General features: G+C 44.8%; 1 protein-coding gene across 9 annotated transcripts in view; it reads left to right on the top strand.

Moving 5' to 3' along the window:
• fryl (furry homolog, like) overlaps positions 1–14,650 on the top strand; it is a 98,560-nt gene that overhangs the window by 79,036 nt on the left and 4,874 nt on the right. For 5 of the 9 annotated variants that reach the window (XM_061778471.1, XM_061778468.1, XM_061778465.1 and 2 more), the window contains 11 exons: positions 47–208; positions 309–383; positions 840–1,016; positions 2,919–3,119; positions 4,525–4,728; positions 8,577–8,995; positions 11,537–11,744; positions 12,227–12,376; positions 12,453–12,551; positions 13,774–13,842; positions 14,311–14,328. In XM_061778471.1, the coding sequence (XP_061634455.1) occupies positions 47–208; positions 309–383; positions 840–1,016; positions 2,919–3,119; positions 4,525–4,728; positions 8,577–8,995; positions 11,537–11,744; positions 12,227–12,376; positions 12,453–12,551; positions 13,774–13,842; positions 14,311–14,328 (1,782 nt within the window). Of the gene's footprint in view, positions 1–46; positions 209–308; positions 384–839; positions 1,017–2,918; positions 3,120–4,524; positions 4,729–6,962; positions 7,068–8,576; positions 8,996–11,536; positions 11,745–12,226; positions 12,377–12,452; positions 12,552–13,773; positions 13,843–14,310; positions 14,329–14,650 lie in introns of those variants that run through there. The other 4 variants (XM_061778466.1, XM_061778474.1, XM_061778467.1 and 1 more) reach the window with 3 other exon arrangements.

Raw genomic sequence — 14,650 nt, 5'->3', positions numbered from 1 at the left:
GCAGATATAATTGCGGTATTCACTGATAATCAGGTGTCCTCTCTAGACGCCCATCATTGGACACAAATACGGCGATCAGCGCACAGCAACCAGTCGGAATGGGAAACCGCAGATGAACGCCGTCACCAGGAGTACATCCTCCACGTCTTCCGGATCTAATTCCAATGGCCTTGTGCCGGTGAGCTGGAAGAGGCCGCAACTCTCTCAGGTACAACAAAGTGAAAACTAAACATTTTGCCCCCCCCCCCCCCCCACCACCACTCCCAAGCAGCCTGATTTCAAATGTTTGGTTTTTTTTTTCTTTACAGAGAAGAACCAGAGAGCGACTCATGAATGTTCTGTGTCTATGTGGTCCGGAGTCTGGCATTCCCAAAAATCCATCTGTAAGGCTCCTTTCCTACTGTAAAGATTCCGTTTCACATACATCGAAGGCTTGCATATTCACTGTTCGCTATTGGCAAATTTGCATATTCACTGATTCTTTTTTTTTTTTTTACAACCAATCCTGTGTTATTCACCGTTTTTCTGTTGAGGCCAAAGCAAGTGAGTAGAAATCGAAGTGAAAATGTCCATATTGAGTCCAAAATGTCAATATTTTGTGTGGCCAACATTATTACCATGATGAGCGTTTTCGATCAATAACTCCAAATTGAACGCACCAGCTCGCTATTCACACCTGAGAAAGAATGGCTAATTTTCCCTCCTGGGTGTACTCACTTTTGTTGCCAGCGGTTTAAATATTAATGGCTGTGTGCTGTATTATTTTGAGGGGACTTCTTTAGTGTTTTGCCGTGAAAAGATAAGATATTTACAAAAAATGTCCCCCCCCACCAACGCAGGTGGTCTTCTCGTCCAGCGAGGATCTGGACTCTACCGACCAGCAGACCAGCCTGATCCCAACCGTGGAGGAGGCGGTGCGAGAGGAGGATGCGCAGGCGGAGGAGCTGGGCAGCGAGCAGCAGTTTGGCGTCTTCAAGGACTTTGACTTCTTAGATATTGAACTGGAGGACGCCGAGGTGAGAAAATACACACAAATTAAAGCCATACCGGAGGAACTGGAATTTTCTGGGTATGAAATAGGCAAGTGCCATATTCAGCCGATCTTTTGCATGATACAAAAATGGAATATGGATGGAGTGGGCAAATATAGGCGGTCTGTTGAGCCATAACCTTCCCGTTATGCTACGGGACAAAAACAAATATTTGTCAAAAGTCATTTCTTCAAATTTTTATTACATTGATTTCAAAAAAACATTTTTCATTTTACATTATTTTTATTTATTATATCCCTATTAGATTATTTTTAGTTTGTGTATTTTATTTCGAATTTTTAAATAATACAAATAGAATTATAAATGTGTGTAATTGAATGAAAATAAGGTTTTTCTACTCAACATTTAAAAAAAACGTATTTTAAATGAGTCGCGATAAAAAATATAAACTATTCAGTTAATTTTGTAGAAAAGAAATCTCAGAAAATAACATTGTTTTACAGTATGTCCCGCGACAGACAGACAGACAGACAATTCCTCAGTAAGAAAAAGGAATTCCCTGAGGTCTTTTTCTGGGAATATGACTCATCCAGTCGCCCTGCATGTTGACTCACTCCATGCGTCGTCCTGTTTAATCTCCGTAGCCCACACGAAGAGCGCGAGCGTGTCCGTGTTTGTGCTTACCGTGTGCCTTAATTGTCCAGAGAGTCTAATAACACCTGTGTTCCTTCTCTTCTTTTGCCACAAGGAGTTACAGGTAAGTCTAGTGAACAGCGTAGGTGGGGTACACACATACTTGTTTGTAACTTCTTCATCGATTTTTGAAATCTGTGAGAGGCCACAGATGACAAGGAAACAAATCGCCGCGTGTCTGTCATAGTGCCAAGACTGACCTGTGAGGCGGTGCAGTGGCACAGGGCATCCAGACTGATGATAGAAAATACAAAGACGAAGAAAGCGGAGTTATGAAAGAAGAAATGGAAACCGCAAGGTTATCTGTTGGCTTACAGTTCGCGTAACCTGCATTGTGGTGGCAAACTCTTCTCCTTGACATTGTTCTTCTCGTGGCGAATGACTTGTTGTTAACACGTTATAGAACCAGTTGCTCGTCCATTTGTGCCTGGCGACAGCCAGCTCCGGCAAAATTCCTGATTGGCTGTCGTTCTGTGCGCACACAAAAGCCATCGCAAATATTGAACAGGTTTCGCATTTATGATCGTCAGCCATGACCGTTTTCCCAAGCAGATCGGGCCAGAACTTAACCTACCCCACACCACACCACACCACTGAATAATTGCTAAGGGATTATCTTTTCGAGACATCGGACGATCAGGCCTTGTGCTGACTTTGATCGGAAAGCTTTTAACGATTGCTCAAATAGAGCTTGATTATCAGTTTGGGCATACGCCGCTTTAGCCCATGGCAAGATTGGGATGGAAAGATCACTATTAACACCCCCACACCAGAGGATAAATCATAAATCGCTCAGGATAATCTCTTAGAGACATGATAATTGCGCTTTGCTGACCTTGAAATTTGGCCCATTTATCGATGCGTGCGTGTACATGGCTTTAACCATTGTCAAGACCAAGGAGGTCAAATCACTCTGACCTGATAATCGTTGAGACATATCCGATAAGGAGGCCTTTGCTAACTTTGATTGTTCAAAGTTTCAAATGGTTCTAAATTTAAATATGGACCCTATTATCGGTATGCGTGTACCCCGCTTTGTATTTCTTGAGCTGTCGTACCGCGTCTGGTGTCTCTGTGCCTCGTGTTATTTTTCTTCATATGTAGCCATTGCGAGCATTTCTTGATTTCGTGTTGGTTTTGGTGTACGTGTGAGCCATAGCGAGGTGTCACGCGCTTGTTCCGGCTTCCTATTTTACGCTGGGCCTCACTGTCGTGCCCGCGGCCGTCCTGCAGGGGGAGAGCGTGGATAACTTCAACTGGGGCGTCCGGCGTCGCTCTCTGGAGAGCATGGACAAGGGGGACACGCCGTCTCTGCAGGAGTGCCAGTACGCCGGCAGCACGCCCAGCCTCAACCTCACCAACCACGAGGACACGGACGAGTCGTCCGAGGAGGAGGTACTGAGCGCTAGCCAGATTCTCAGCCGCTCTGGCCGCGTAAGTCGCACTCTAATCGGGCTCCATAAAAACAACCCCCCCCGCCCCCCACTTCCCCCCGACCCGCCATGCTCCTCACACAGCCCGCTGTGTATGTGAGTGAGTGTGTGTGTTGAGCTGGAGCTGTGTGGACGCGCGAGGGGCTTGGTGCTTGCTGCTTGGCTGGTGGCCCCCTTTCTAATGAGCCTCTACTGCGGTGGCTGGCTGTAGCTCGCCCCTCTTTAAGTTCTCCGTTGCCCCTTTTCTAGTCGGTAAGTACGGTGTAGTAGCTCGAGGAGAGCTTACATGCTCATGAGTCTTCACACATCAAATATTCATAACTTATGCTTATTTTAATCATGCATTCTCATTTAGTTATAATGAATGGAACTATAGTAAATCAAGTATTGTAAAATTCTTTTTTAAATTCATGTTTGTACTAAATAGTTCACTGTCATTTTCATTTTTGATACTATCATTTATAATGGGTTCAATTATTATCCATTAGCCATTTATTGAATTCAAAATTGAAATGGTTAACATGCTTTAAATGTGTATCTACGAGATTATTTTCATTCTTAAAAAATTCATTTTTCTTTCAACAATTAGTTCCGAAAAGGTTTTTATTTGAATAAAACTTTACAATTCATCATTCTTACATTTACATTTCATAATTTGTAATGAATTTAATTACAATAATTAACCAGTTTTTTCTTAAAATTGTTTACATTTTAAAATGTGTATGTAAAATTTAAAAAGTTCATTTGAATACATATAATGAATTCTCATTTTTCAATTGCTGATAATTCCATGAAGTTAGCGTTGATCGAATAAAATAGACTTTTGAAATGTTTTAATGTGTATCTGAATTATATAATTTCATTTGACTGCATGGTAGGTTAATTGAAGATTGTAAATTGCCCGTAGGTGTGAATGTGAGTGCGAATGGTTGTTTGCTTGTACGTGCCCTGCGATTGGCCGGCAACCGGTTCAGGGTGTACCCCGCCTCCTGCCCGATGGCAGCCGGGATGGGCTCCGGCACGCCCGCGACCCGCGTGAGGGGAAGTGCGACAGAAAATGGATGGTAAAATAATAATGAATTCTCCTCTTTAAATTATATTATGTATGATTCACTTAGTGTAAAGTATTTTACTAATATGTTTATACTATTATGTGCAGTTAATCTATTGACCAATGATTTGTGTTAAATGATTTAAAAAAATAAATTGAACCTAAAATTGATTGATTAAAAACAAAATGCTAAACTGCAGAAGAGTTAAAGTGCCATATTTGCCTCCGTTTCTCCTTCGTGCGGTTGAAAAGGGCAAAAAAGGCATGTCGTCGTCTCAATACTTTTGTCCATATAGTTCATGTGTTCAGATGCTAACAGCTAACACGCCCTCAAAATGTCTTCCATCTTCGCCAGCTCAACAGCGACTCGGCCACAGACGATACGGCGTCCAACCACGTGGACTCCCTGCAGCAGTCCCAGGAGTCGTCGGGCAGCGCCCCGGCCGAGGAGCCCTCCCCGGCCGGGGCGCCCCTCCGCCGTCTGCCCTCCTCCCCCCGGCCGGATAGCCCCACGTCGGAGACGGCCCGCTCAGACGGCACCGGCAGCCGGCTGCCTGAGGTGCGATCAGTGGGGAGCAGTGACAAATTGCGGTGCTCTTGGCGTGCCTTCTAGCTTGGCTTTTTGTTTTTTTGCCTTCAACTCTTCGCTTTAACTCTTCTCATTCATGACAGCGCTGGTCGGGGATGGTGCTTGGCCATTCATGTCTTTCCGCTTTTACTGCTTTTTTTTTTTTTTTTTTTCTCCTTTCTGCTGCATTCATGCCTGGTGTAGTGCTTGCTTCCTTTACTCTTTGAATTGATTTACTTTCCCCCTTGGTGTGATAATGATTGTGGTGGGGCTTTGGCATTTGATTTGGGGGGAGTGATGCAAGAAAGACTCACCTCAGGTCAGCTGTAACTGCTCACCTCCAATAACCACTCAAAACAAACCCAAAACAAAAGAAATCCTCCCGTTTAAACACTTGTGAGCCGGACACCGCTGCCGTAACCTCCACGGAATGCATGTGTGAGTATGACACGTGGGCCTGAGTCCACTTACTTGCTCACAAACACACTTACTGCCATTCACTGCACTAACCATGGTGAGCACGTCCTCACTGTGTTCTGTTTCTGAGCATTCTTGCATCGTCTTGACTGCATTGACAGGAGCCAGATGAGTTATTTTTAGATTGGCCAGATGTTGCAGGTCATTTGTAGATGAGGTCGAAAAATATATAGTTAAAAAGTGAAAAACAATGGCATGTAAGGTATTCTGTTTTAATAATAAATCGCATATTTGAAATGAATTGCAATGTAATTAAACAATTATTTCATAAAATACATTTTAAAAATGGTCAACAGTATGTCATCGTTGTCCAGCACAATCCTGCTATGTCCACATTTTTCCACAAAGCGATATTATTGGTCAGTATTCACATGGGCGTGGTATTTCTTTATTTTTATTTGTAGTCAGATTACTGACTAATTGTCGCGTTGAAAACAGCTTGAGAACTTAAGATCCAATGTTTGTTCATTCCAAAAAATGTGCTGGTTTTTAATTTCCTGAAAAGTAACGGTTTGGAGATGCGGCGAAGACAGTAATGATTTTATGTAGAAGAGTACATTTGAACAATTATATCATAGTTTGCCTTTTTTTTCCTTTGTATTTTTTTCAATTGAATTCAAATGAATCACTTAACGAACATTTTATTTCTATTTCTATTTAAAAGGATTCATTTGGAATAAAATAACCGTTCTCCCTTTTCTTTGTATTTACGACTGATTCCATTATAATTCATAATTGGAAACCAAGACTGTTACTTGCTGCCTTGTCCAGAAATGTGATTGAAAACGAACATCAAACTAAAATGTTCAAGTGTTGAGTCTATAATGAAAACCCATTTTACAAAACAAATTATAATTCAGCAATCCGGTAAATAGCAATGAATTCAAAACATACTTTTCTTGGGTTTCAATTGGCCAAAAGTGGCCACAATGGAGGATAAGGAAAAGGGTACAGTTTGATATAAACAGTGTTGGAACTTAAGTTGGAAATAACAAAATCAGAGCAAAACTCTCCGTCCTCGGGAAGTTTTAATGAGGCCAAGGGGTTAAATGGCGGTTTTTACCTTCAAGGAATCTCCTTTCCTGTATGCGAGCGAATGAATGATGAATGCGGGTGTCCGTCCCCCCCCCCCCCTCAATCGAGCCAATGTCGGCCCAAGGACATCGCGGCCGCAGCTCTTAGCGTAATGAGCCTCCCGGATAAAAAGCATCAATACTCCAGCTCGTTCCCTTGCAGGACGGCCACTTTCTAAAAGCTTTCCGTAATATAGCTCCACGCCGTCTCTCGCCCGATGGACTGGCAGCCTGCCACGCTGGCCTCGCTCAATGCATTAGACCGTTACGGGGACAACAACAGCAAAAACTTTCGAAACAAGCCCTTTCATTGGATTGTTTGGACTAATCGGCCTCCGTTACGATGCGTGTTCTACGTCACGGCTATGGAATTTCAACATATTGTTAGTTTATCCCTATCATAAATCAGGGGAGCCCGTTTGCCTCACAGGTCTGAGGTTGAGATCCAAATCTGCGCTCGGCCTTCATGTGCGTGGGTTTTCTCCGGCTTCCTCCCAGATTCCCAAAACGTGTCTTAGACACTCGATCATGGAAAATTGCGAATGGTGCCCTGTGAAGTTTCATTTGTTTAGTTTGTATGTGTGATAGCAGACAAGAACATTGTACTTTATAAAAGCATACAATAGTTACAAACTAAATGAAATATTATTCTGTGAATTCCTTTTTTTGCTTCAGTTGAATGTGCATTGTGCTGCTCCTCCTGGTGTTTACGCCTTGGCCTCCTGGGGCAGTATAATGCAGACATAGAGACAGCGGAAGAAGCATTTCACAAGGGACTCGGTAGGCTACTGTCATATTAGTCACAACTGTCAGTGGCAATAAACAGTTTGAGGCCTCTTTTTTTTGTTTTTTTAAGAATTGTTCCCTATCTGCTAAACTGCCGCTTGGTGTGGAGTGGAGTTCACTGCCGCCAAACTGCTCATATCTCCCATTTCTGCTCGTGATTCGCAGCAAAAGAAATCGTCCGAATGATGGATTGTATCTCTCAAAACTCCCAAGTCCGGTCACTGTGTAGTGAGGCATCACCGTCCAACTAATTACATTTATTTTCAAAAGGGAGTTGGGGGAAAAATAAGGGCTTGTTATATCTGTTAAAAGTAGGCTCTACACGATCAGGGTTTTTGGGGCCGATCACCGATCAGCAAGTTTAAAAAAAAAAACGATAACCGATCACCGATCCGCATGTTCGTACTTGTGTACGTTCATCAGGAACCCCATCAAATTTGTTGTGTCGAAGCATTTCGACGACTTGAGTTGTGCACACTGCAAATAACTTGCGTGTTGCTTGTCTGAGACACCGCAAAATAGGCTCATAACGACAACACGTTTTTCACCGACAAGATTGGAAAAAAAACATTATTGGCCGTCAGATGGAGTTGCAGTACAACTCCACGAGACACGGACGGAACAAAGCTAAAAATCAAATAGCTTTTGGATTCATACGCCACAGCGACGTGGAGTCAATGTCTTGCGCAGAGCCGATCGATGATGTCATTGATCGGATCGGCGAATTATGACATGAAAGCCGATAGGCCGATCAGCATCAAATGCTGCTTATCGGCCGATAGCGATCAGGCTGATCAGATCGGTGTAATTTGGGTACAGATTTAGCGAAAAATACCAAGTCGACACTATTTGCGTTGAGGCAACCCCGCCTAGAAAAAGGAGTTTAGAATTGCATATAGGTGCCACAAGATGGCAGCAAAGCACCGCTTATGTCGAACTGAAGCTCCTCAACTTATGTCTGCATAGTTCCTTAGCACTGTTTTCCCAGGTACTGCGACCCAAACAATGCTCGCTAGGGTTATTTCAGACTCGAATGCGTCCGTACGTATGAAAGCTTGTTTTGTCCGTGTGCCCTGGGATTGAGACGCGTACCCTGCTTCTCTCACCCGAAGTCGGCGAGGACAGACTAATGAGGATAAGCGCTAAAGAAAATGGTTGGATTCAGCTAGGATAGGCTCCCGCGCTCGCTTTATGAGCTATAGAAAACGGATGGCAGGATGATCGTAAATCACTGAAAGGAGCTCTCATTCATATCGTCGTTCCCTCACTGGCACGAGGGTGCAATTTCTAATGGTGTTTCCGTGATAGATTAATACTGCCTCGTGTTTATTGATCCCTTCTCGTTTTCTTGGGTTTCCCACAGGAGACGTTAGCGTGCGAAGGAACTAAAGCTGTTTACTTTACGCTTGGATCATTGCGAGATGATACGCTTTCTTAAGTAAAGGCCCTAACGAAGGTCCGGAGTCGACTCCGTCTGTGATGTCCGATGTGCTGATGTTGCAGGACGGCGTCGGCGTGACCACGGCGACCGACGAGCTGAGCAGCAGCGTCGGCGAGGACGCGGGCTTCGGCGCCGCCCCCCCTCTGCTCCCCCGCCGCCCGGACCTGCGCGAGCTCCAGGATGCGCGGGATCGCCCGGAACCTCAGGAGGACCTGGACCCGGCCCCCCCTCCGCCGCCGGCCATAGATACTCCGCCGGGGTCCCTCTGTGAGGAGGAACCACAGACTGTCCTGCCTTTGCGACCTCCGGCGGAAACGGAGACGAAGCCGGACCTGGAGCTGGACCTGGACCTAGAACCTGACCCGGACCTGGATCCAGATAGCACGTGCGGCTCCGTGTGGGAGGAGGATGTGACTCAGGCCCTGAAGGAGTTGGACGAGCGCTGTGAGGAGGAGGAGGCCGACTTCTCTGGCATGTCCAGGTGAGTTGATTTAGGATTTAGGATTATTCACCTCACCTGGTTTTCCACTGACGGACACATGGAGAAAAATCTGAGAGCGTAGAAGAGGGGTGTCCAAACACATACAGAAACATCAAAGGATGCAAGGGCCTCGTTGGCATTGTTCAGTTCACCTTTAATTTATTTACAATAACATACTAAAACCAATACATTACTTTTTTTAACAGTCTTTCTGATGATTTTTTGGCTTTGGCTTATGAGCAAAAATATGATGTACGAGCGTTGTATGGGGACAGTGAAGTGAGCCAATCTTCAAGTTAACTGTCAAAAACTAAAACCACCTAATTTTGTGTTAGTCTGCTATCTTAATGTTCACACATCATGGGAAACGCCATAGAAGGGATAATGAATCGAAATCAGCCTTTTCACGGGCATATATTGTTTCTGCACCGACTGAGACTCTTCCAGGTCGTGGACAAAGTCATCTTCTCCAGGCAGGCACACCAGAAGGAGCGGCACAATGACTTGAAGCAATCTGTCATGATGCACAAACTCTTTAATGTTAAAGTTATTAACATCTGTTTTCCTAAAATACAGTATTAGAGAATGGTATTTTCCTTATTAAAATATATGCTTCGGGAGGCGGGGGTGACGCATTAATGACATTTCCATTGATTTCAATGGGCCAAGACGATTTGAGATACAAGTGTTTCTCCGCATGTCGAATATGGGAAAACTCTTAAGACTTTGGCGCGAGTTGAGCTTCCGCTGCTTTTCCCGACATTGTTTTGGCCCGGCCTTTGCGATGAACACTTTGGCACGACCGCTAATTGTTCTTCTGGCGTGGCTCCCGACCGGGTGGGCCCGAATGATCCTCAAGGTGGGCTGGAGGACGCCTGCCCGTTCGGGAATTTATGCCGACAAGCAACAACGGGAAGGCACGGGTCCGTCCGCGTCGTGAGACGTCCGTCAATAAAAGCATCTATGATTGACGGTCACGCGGGTCGGGTGGGGTCGAGGGGGGCGCACTCTGAGTGATTGTGCGCTGACAGCAGGGGCACTAAGCAGTTGAGCACGCGGCCATCTGTGAGGATTTATGCCCGACTGTTCAAACCGCCGCCGCCGCCCGCCCCCGCCCGCCCGCCCCCCCTCGCTGCTGTGAGGCCGCGAGCTGCGCTGAGTGAATGTGCGGAGGCTGTCGTCTGCACTGCGCTACTTCTATGAGACGAGAGGGAGAGAGGGGATGAGGACGGAGACTGTGTCGGCGGCGGTGCTCGGCAGTGCTGGCTTCAGATACTTGTATTCCGTCTGCTTCTTCAGGCTCTTTGGTCCCACGGGCCTGTGAGTACTGTATATATATATATATATATATATATATATATATATGTGTGTGCGTGTGCGTGCGTGTGCGTGTGTGTGAGGGTGAGCGAGAAATAGAGGGAGAGCGATGTGCGATGCTAAGTGGCTAATAGCTCATGTTGTTGTGCTCGAGCACTGCAGCAAATCCATCATGAAGTGGGCCAGCGTTCGTTGACGTCAGGCTCTCCTCGCACTTATTGAGCCAAGGCACACATTTGGCATGAGGGCAAATCTCATGGCGAACACCACGAAAGATAAATCTCACAAAAAGTAGATGCAGTACAGTGGGACCATGAGTTCGATGGTTATTTCTCTGCATGACCGAGCTCGTAACTTTTATCGGTACAGAGTGGGTGCCTCGGGGTGCCAACGACCAGACTTTCGAGTTTTTCGACATACGAGCCGTCTTTCAGTCGATGATTATTTTGGCTTTTTTAAAAGGAATTAATGAATTGATTTCTTTATTTGCTTTGACTGCAAAAATGTAAGCTAGGAGCGCCGTCTGGTGGCTTCACAACAAGCAGCAGTTTGGCAGATACAAATGTTGAACAAGATTTGATTTTCTGTCAAAGTCAACAAAACAAAGAGAATTTCACATTGTGTATTTCAAACAACCACACACCTTTTCCTTCTGCTAGCTTAATGCTAGCACAACGCCATACGAATAGCATCGACGTTGCAGTGTTTTAACTCTTTAATCAACAGATATTTGAACACAAACGGTGTAACAGCACATGTAGACAGACAATATAACGATATTCACATGTGTATACTCTTTGTCCGTTGCAAAAAAATGGCAAACATTACTGCAGCTTACGGAGATGGTTGTGAAGCTAGCTCAGATTCCTCAGGAGGAGCAGCACCACAATCCATTATCCATCGAAGTGAAGCAAATAATGTGGCAAAACTTGAATTCTTTACATTCTATTTAATTATATCATTACTGGATGTTTTTGTAAAGTACAATATTAGATATTATTATAATTGTTTTTTTTTTTATTATTGCATGCAAGCTTGCTCGCAACACAAAGCCAAAACCGGTAAATTGGAGCACTCTTAAGTCAAGGTACTACTGTATCCTGAAAAGATCACCTTGTCTCAGTTTTATTTATTTATTTATGTATTTGTTTATTTAAATGAACAGCAATTTTGGACCTAGCCATCCGTTTTGCATACGACGTATCGTTATTTGGGTCGTTACAGCCAAGATGAAGGCGACGCGGACTGCTTCCCCGAGACCCAGGCCTCGCCGCCCCCGTCGCCCTTCCTCTCGGCTATCCTGGCGGCGTTCCAGCCCGTCGCCTACGACGACGGGGAGGACGCCTGGCGATGCCACGTCAACCAGATGCTGTCGGACGCCGACGGATCCTCCGCCGTGTACACCTTCCACGTCTTCTCGCTGCTCTTTCAGGTGGAATGAGCGGGCAAGCTCGTTTATAATGCACCCAGAAAGCTTTAAACATATTTATTCAAACACACTTAAAATTGTTAAAGCACAAACGTATTTCTCAGGGCCTGTTTTCACTTTCTCATTGTCAAGAAATGGGAGACTTTGAGGAAATTCAAAGAAGACTCTCGCTCAGTTCTCCAAATTGTCACTCACAGTTGAAGTTTACTGTAAAACAAAAGAAAATGGAACATTGCATTTCTAAACACTCGACATGTTCAACCGAGCCATATGACAACCAATGTCCGCTAGCTCAATGCTAACATATAATGCCAAACACCATAGACAGGCTCACAGAAATTAGCATCGATGTTACGGTAATTATCAACCTTGAAACAACTGCTCCTGTCATACAAGAATAGTCACAGGTATATATATATATAAAACGTAACAAAATATGGGAAGAATAGTGGAGCACTGTACCGTTTCTTATACGTGGTTTCCAGAGCATCCAGAAGAAATTTGGCGCCATCACGCACGCGTCTGTCCACTTCCTCGGCGAGAAGCTCCAACGCGTGGGCAATCACTTCCTCAGCTCCCTGGAGGTCATGACATCGCACTCGCAATGCCCCACCGTGCTGCTCGACGCCGAGACGGTTTGACACCCGAGCGTCGCCCCCCCCCCGGGGTGTGCTTGAATCGGGTGTTCATATTTGTGTCTCTCTGTCCTAGCTGGTCTCGTGCGGACTGCTGGAGACGCTCAAGTTTAGCGTTCTGGAACTGCAGGAACACCTGGACACGTACAACGCCAAGAGGGAGGCGGCGGAGCTCGTAAGTGCTGTACACTCAACCCCCGTTTATATTCCAGACCCACATGCAATAGGTGAAAATCTGTGCTATAGAGAGAATACTAGAGACCCGACCACAAGCTTGAAAAATACACTTTTTCAACAATATGAACGCATGAACCCCAAAAACTGCAATTCTAAAACACAATACAACTACATATTGCAGTGTCTTGTGTTTTTCAGTGAATAACAGGATAGGTTCCCCCCCCCCCCCCCCCCAAAAAAAAATCTGCTAACGGCTTAATTTATGAAGAATCCCCCAAAAATCGTGTTTTTGTATTAAGATCCACGTTGTTAAATAATATCCACACACATTTACAAAATGTTTTTTTTTGTGGTTTTTTTGAAGTTTTGTAAGATTGTTATACATTTTCCCATATTTGGACATTAAAAAAAAACTGCATGATTTTATTTAAGTTTTGTTCCATTTTTGTTGTTGTTATAAAAGATTGTTGCTGTATTTTGTCAGCTTTTTCTTTGTTAGTTTATTTTGTCTGATATTTGGTTGTCATGTTTTGGTCAGTTTTACCTGATTTTTGGAAATTGTGTCATATTTTTGTCAGTTTTTTGCTGTCAGTTAACAATGTGTTTAAAAATTGTGTTTGTAACCAGTTTCAATGTGTTGGGGAGACACGAAACTAGCAAAAATGCTTTCATATGGTCTCTATATTGCCGATTTTCATCTCTTGCGGGTCTTTCTGCAACCCCGGTGATAAATGGGTTTGACGAGAGACAAAAATGCTCCGGGAGCGAATTGGCTATGCCCTTGGTAATGTTTTTCCCAAAAACGGTGAAATCGGAAACCATGTCGCGATGGGCTTGGCTTGGCTTGCCTCACGAGTGCACGAGTGCGCACATGACGTCCCCTGTTGAGGGGGATAAAAAGAACTCGGGTCCGGTGCTCCTAAAGCAGTTCGAGTGAGCCGCGGCGGGAGGATTTAGTGAGGGGGAGGCGCTCGGGAGGTGAGATCGTTGGGGCGGTTGGTCTCTGCCATGCACGGCCGCTAATCGAATGAGAAAAGCCTGCTCCCTGGGGGGTCGAATATTACACACCCGCTCCCCACCCTGTTCTCTCTTTTGGTTTTTGGTTTTTTGGAATACGCTAAGTACAACGCTCTCATCATTGTCCTCGCTGACCAGATGTTATGATGTATGCAGAATATCAAAGTCCAGTGTCACTCCGCTTGATCTTCCTCTATTTCTAGTGGCTGGACAACTGCAGGAAAACCTTCGGGGACAAAGACGGCTGCCAGCGGCTCAACACTCACGCACAGGTAGGCTGTCGACTCAATAAATGCCACCAGGTCCGCGAATTCATACGTTTCAGACAATAAGCCGCAACTTTCTTTGCAGATTGCAAATTCTCATGAATTTTTAGCTCTTTAGACTCCCCCGCTGAAAGTACTTTCACGCACAACACAACATCGCCGTCATTATTATTAGCCTAACACGTCCACCAGCTTAATCCTAATCCTAACGTACAGCGAGAATGATCAAAGATCGGCTCAGGGAGTCCGACAACTTTTACTGAAACGCAAACACAAACACGTAGAGCATCCGAAAATACTCAGTGGCAAAGATTATCTCTGCTTTGTAAAGACAATTTGAACAGTTGGAGTTGAACTTTAGCTGGGCTATAAGGCCTTCAAAATCAGTTTTTCGCAGTTCTTTCCGCCCCTCAAGTGCCGTGTGAATTCCAACTAATTCTTTGCTCTCTCTCTCCTTGTCACCTTCTTGCTTAGCACATGGAGAGTCTGGCAGTAAGTGGTTCTCCTGTTTTAATAGACAACACCGACCATCCTCATCACAGACCCCTGTACCTCTGCCTTGATTGGCCACCTAACACCCTCATCCGATCATATTGTTACCCCCCTCAATGGCAAAATAAATCTTTAGTGTTGCCAGGGTCCCGATGGAGGAACATGATGCTTGAAAGTGAAATAACCACACATTTTTTTATTTCATTTTTTTCATTTTGCATGGTTGTTGCTCTATGCCCTTTTCAAATGAAGTTCTATAGCTTCCCAGATGAATACAGGGGGTCCTCTGTTTACGATGGAATTCGGAACGCAACTGTCATTA

Source organism: Phyllopteryx taeniolatus, chromosome 7, assembly GCF_024500385.1.
Source record: "Phyllopteryx taeniolatus isolate TA_2022b chromosome 7, UOR_Ptae_1.2, whole genome shotgun sequence".
Classification (NCBI taxonomy): domain Eukaryota; kingdom Metazoa; phylum Chordata; class Actinopteri; order Syngnathiformes; family Syngnathidae; genus Phyllopteryx; species Phyllopteryx taeniolatus.
The sequence above is the reverse complement of the archived record's forward strand: the minus strand, read 5'-3'. Positions and strand labels throughout refer to the sequence as shown.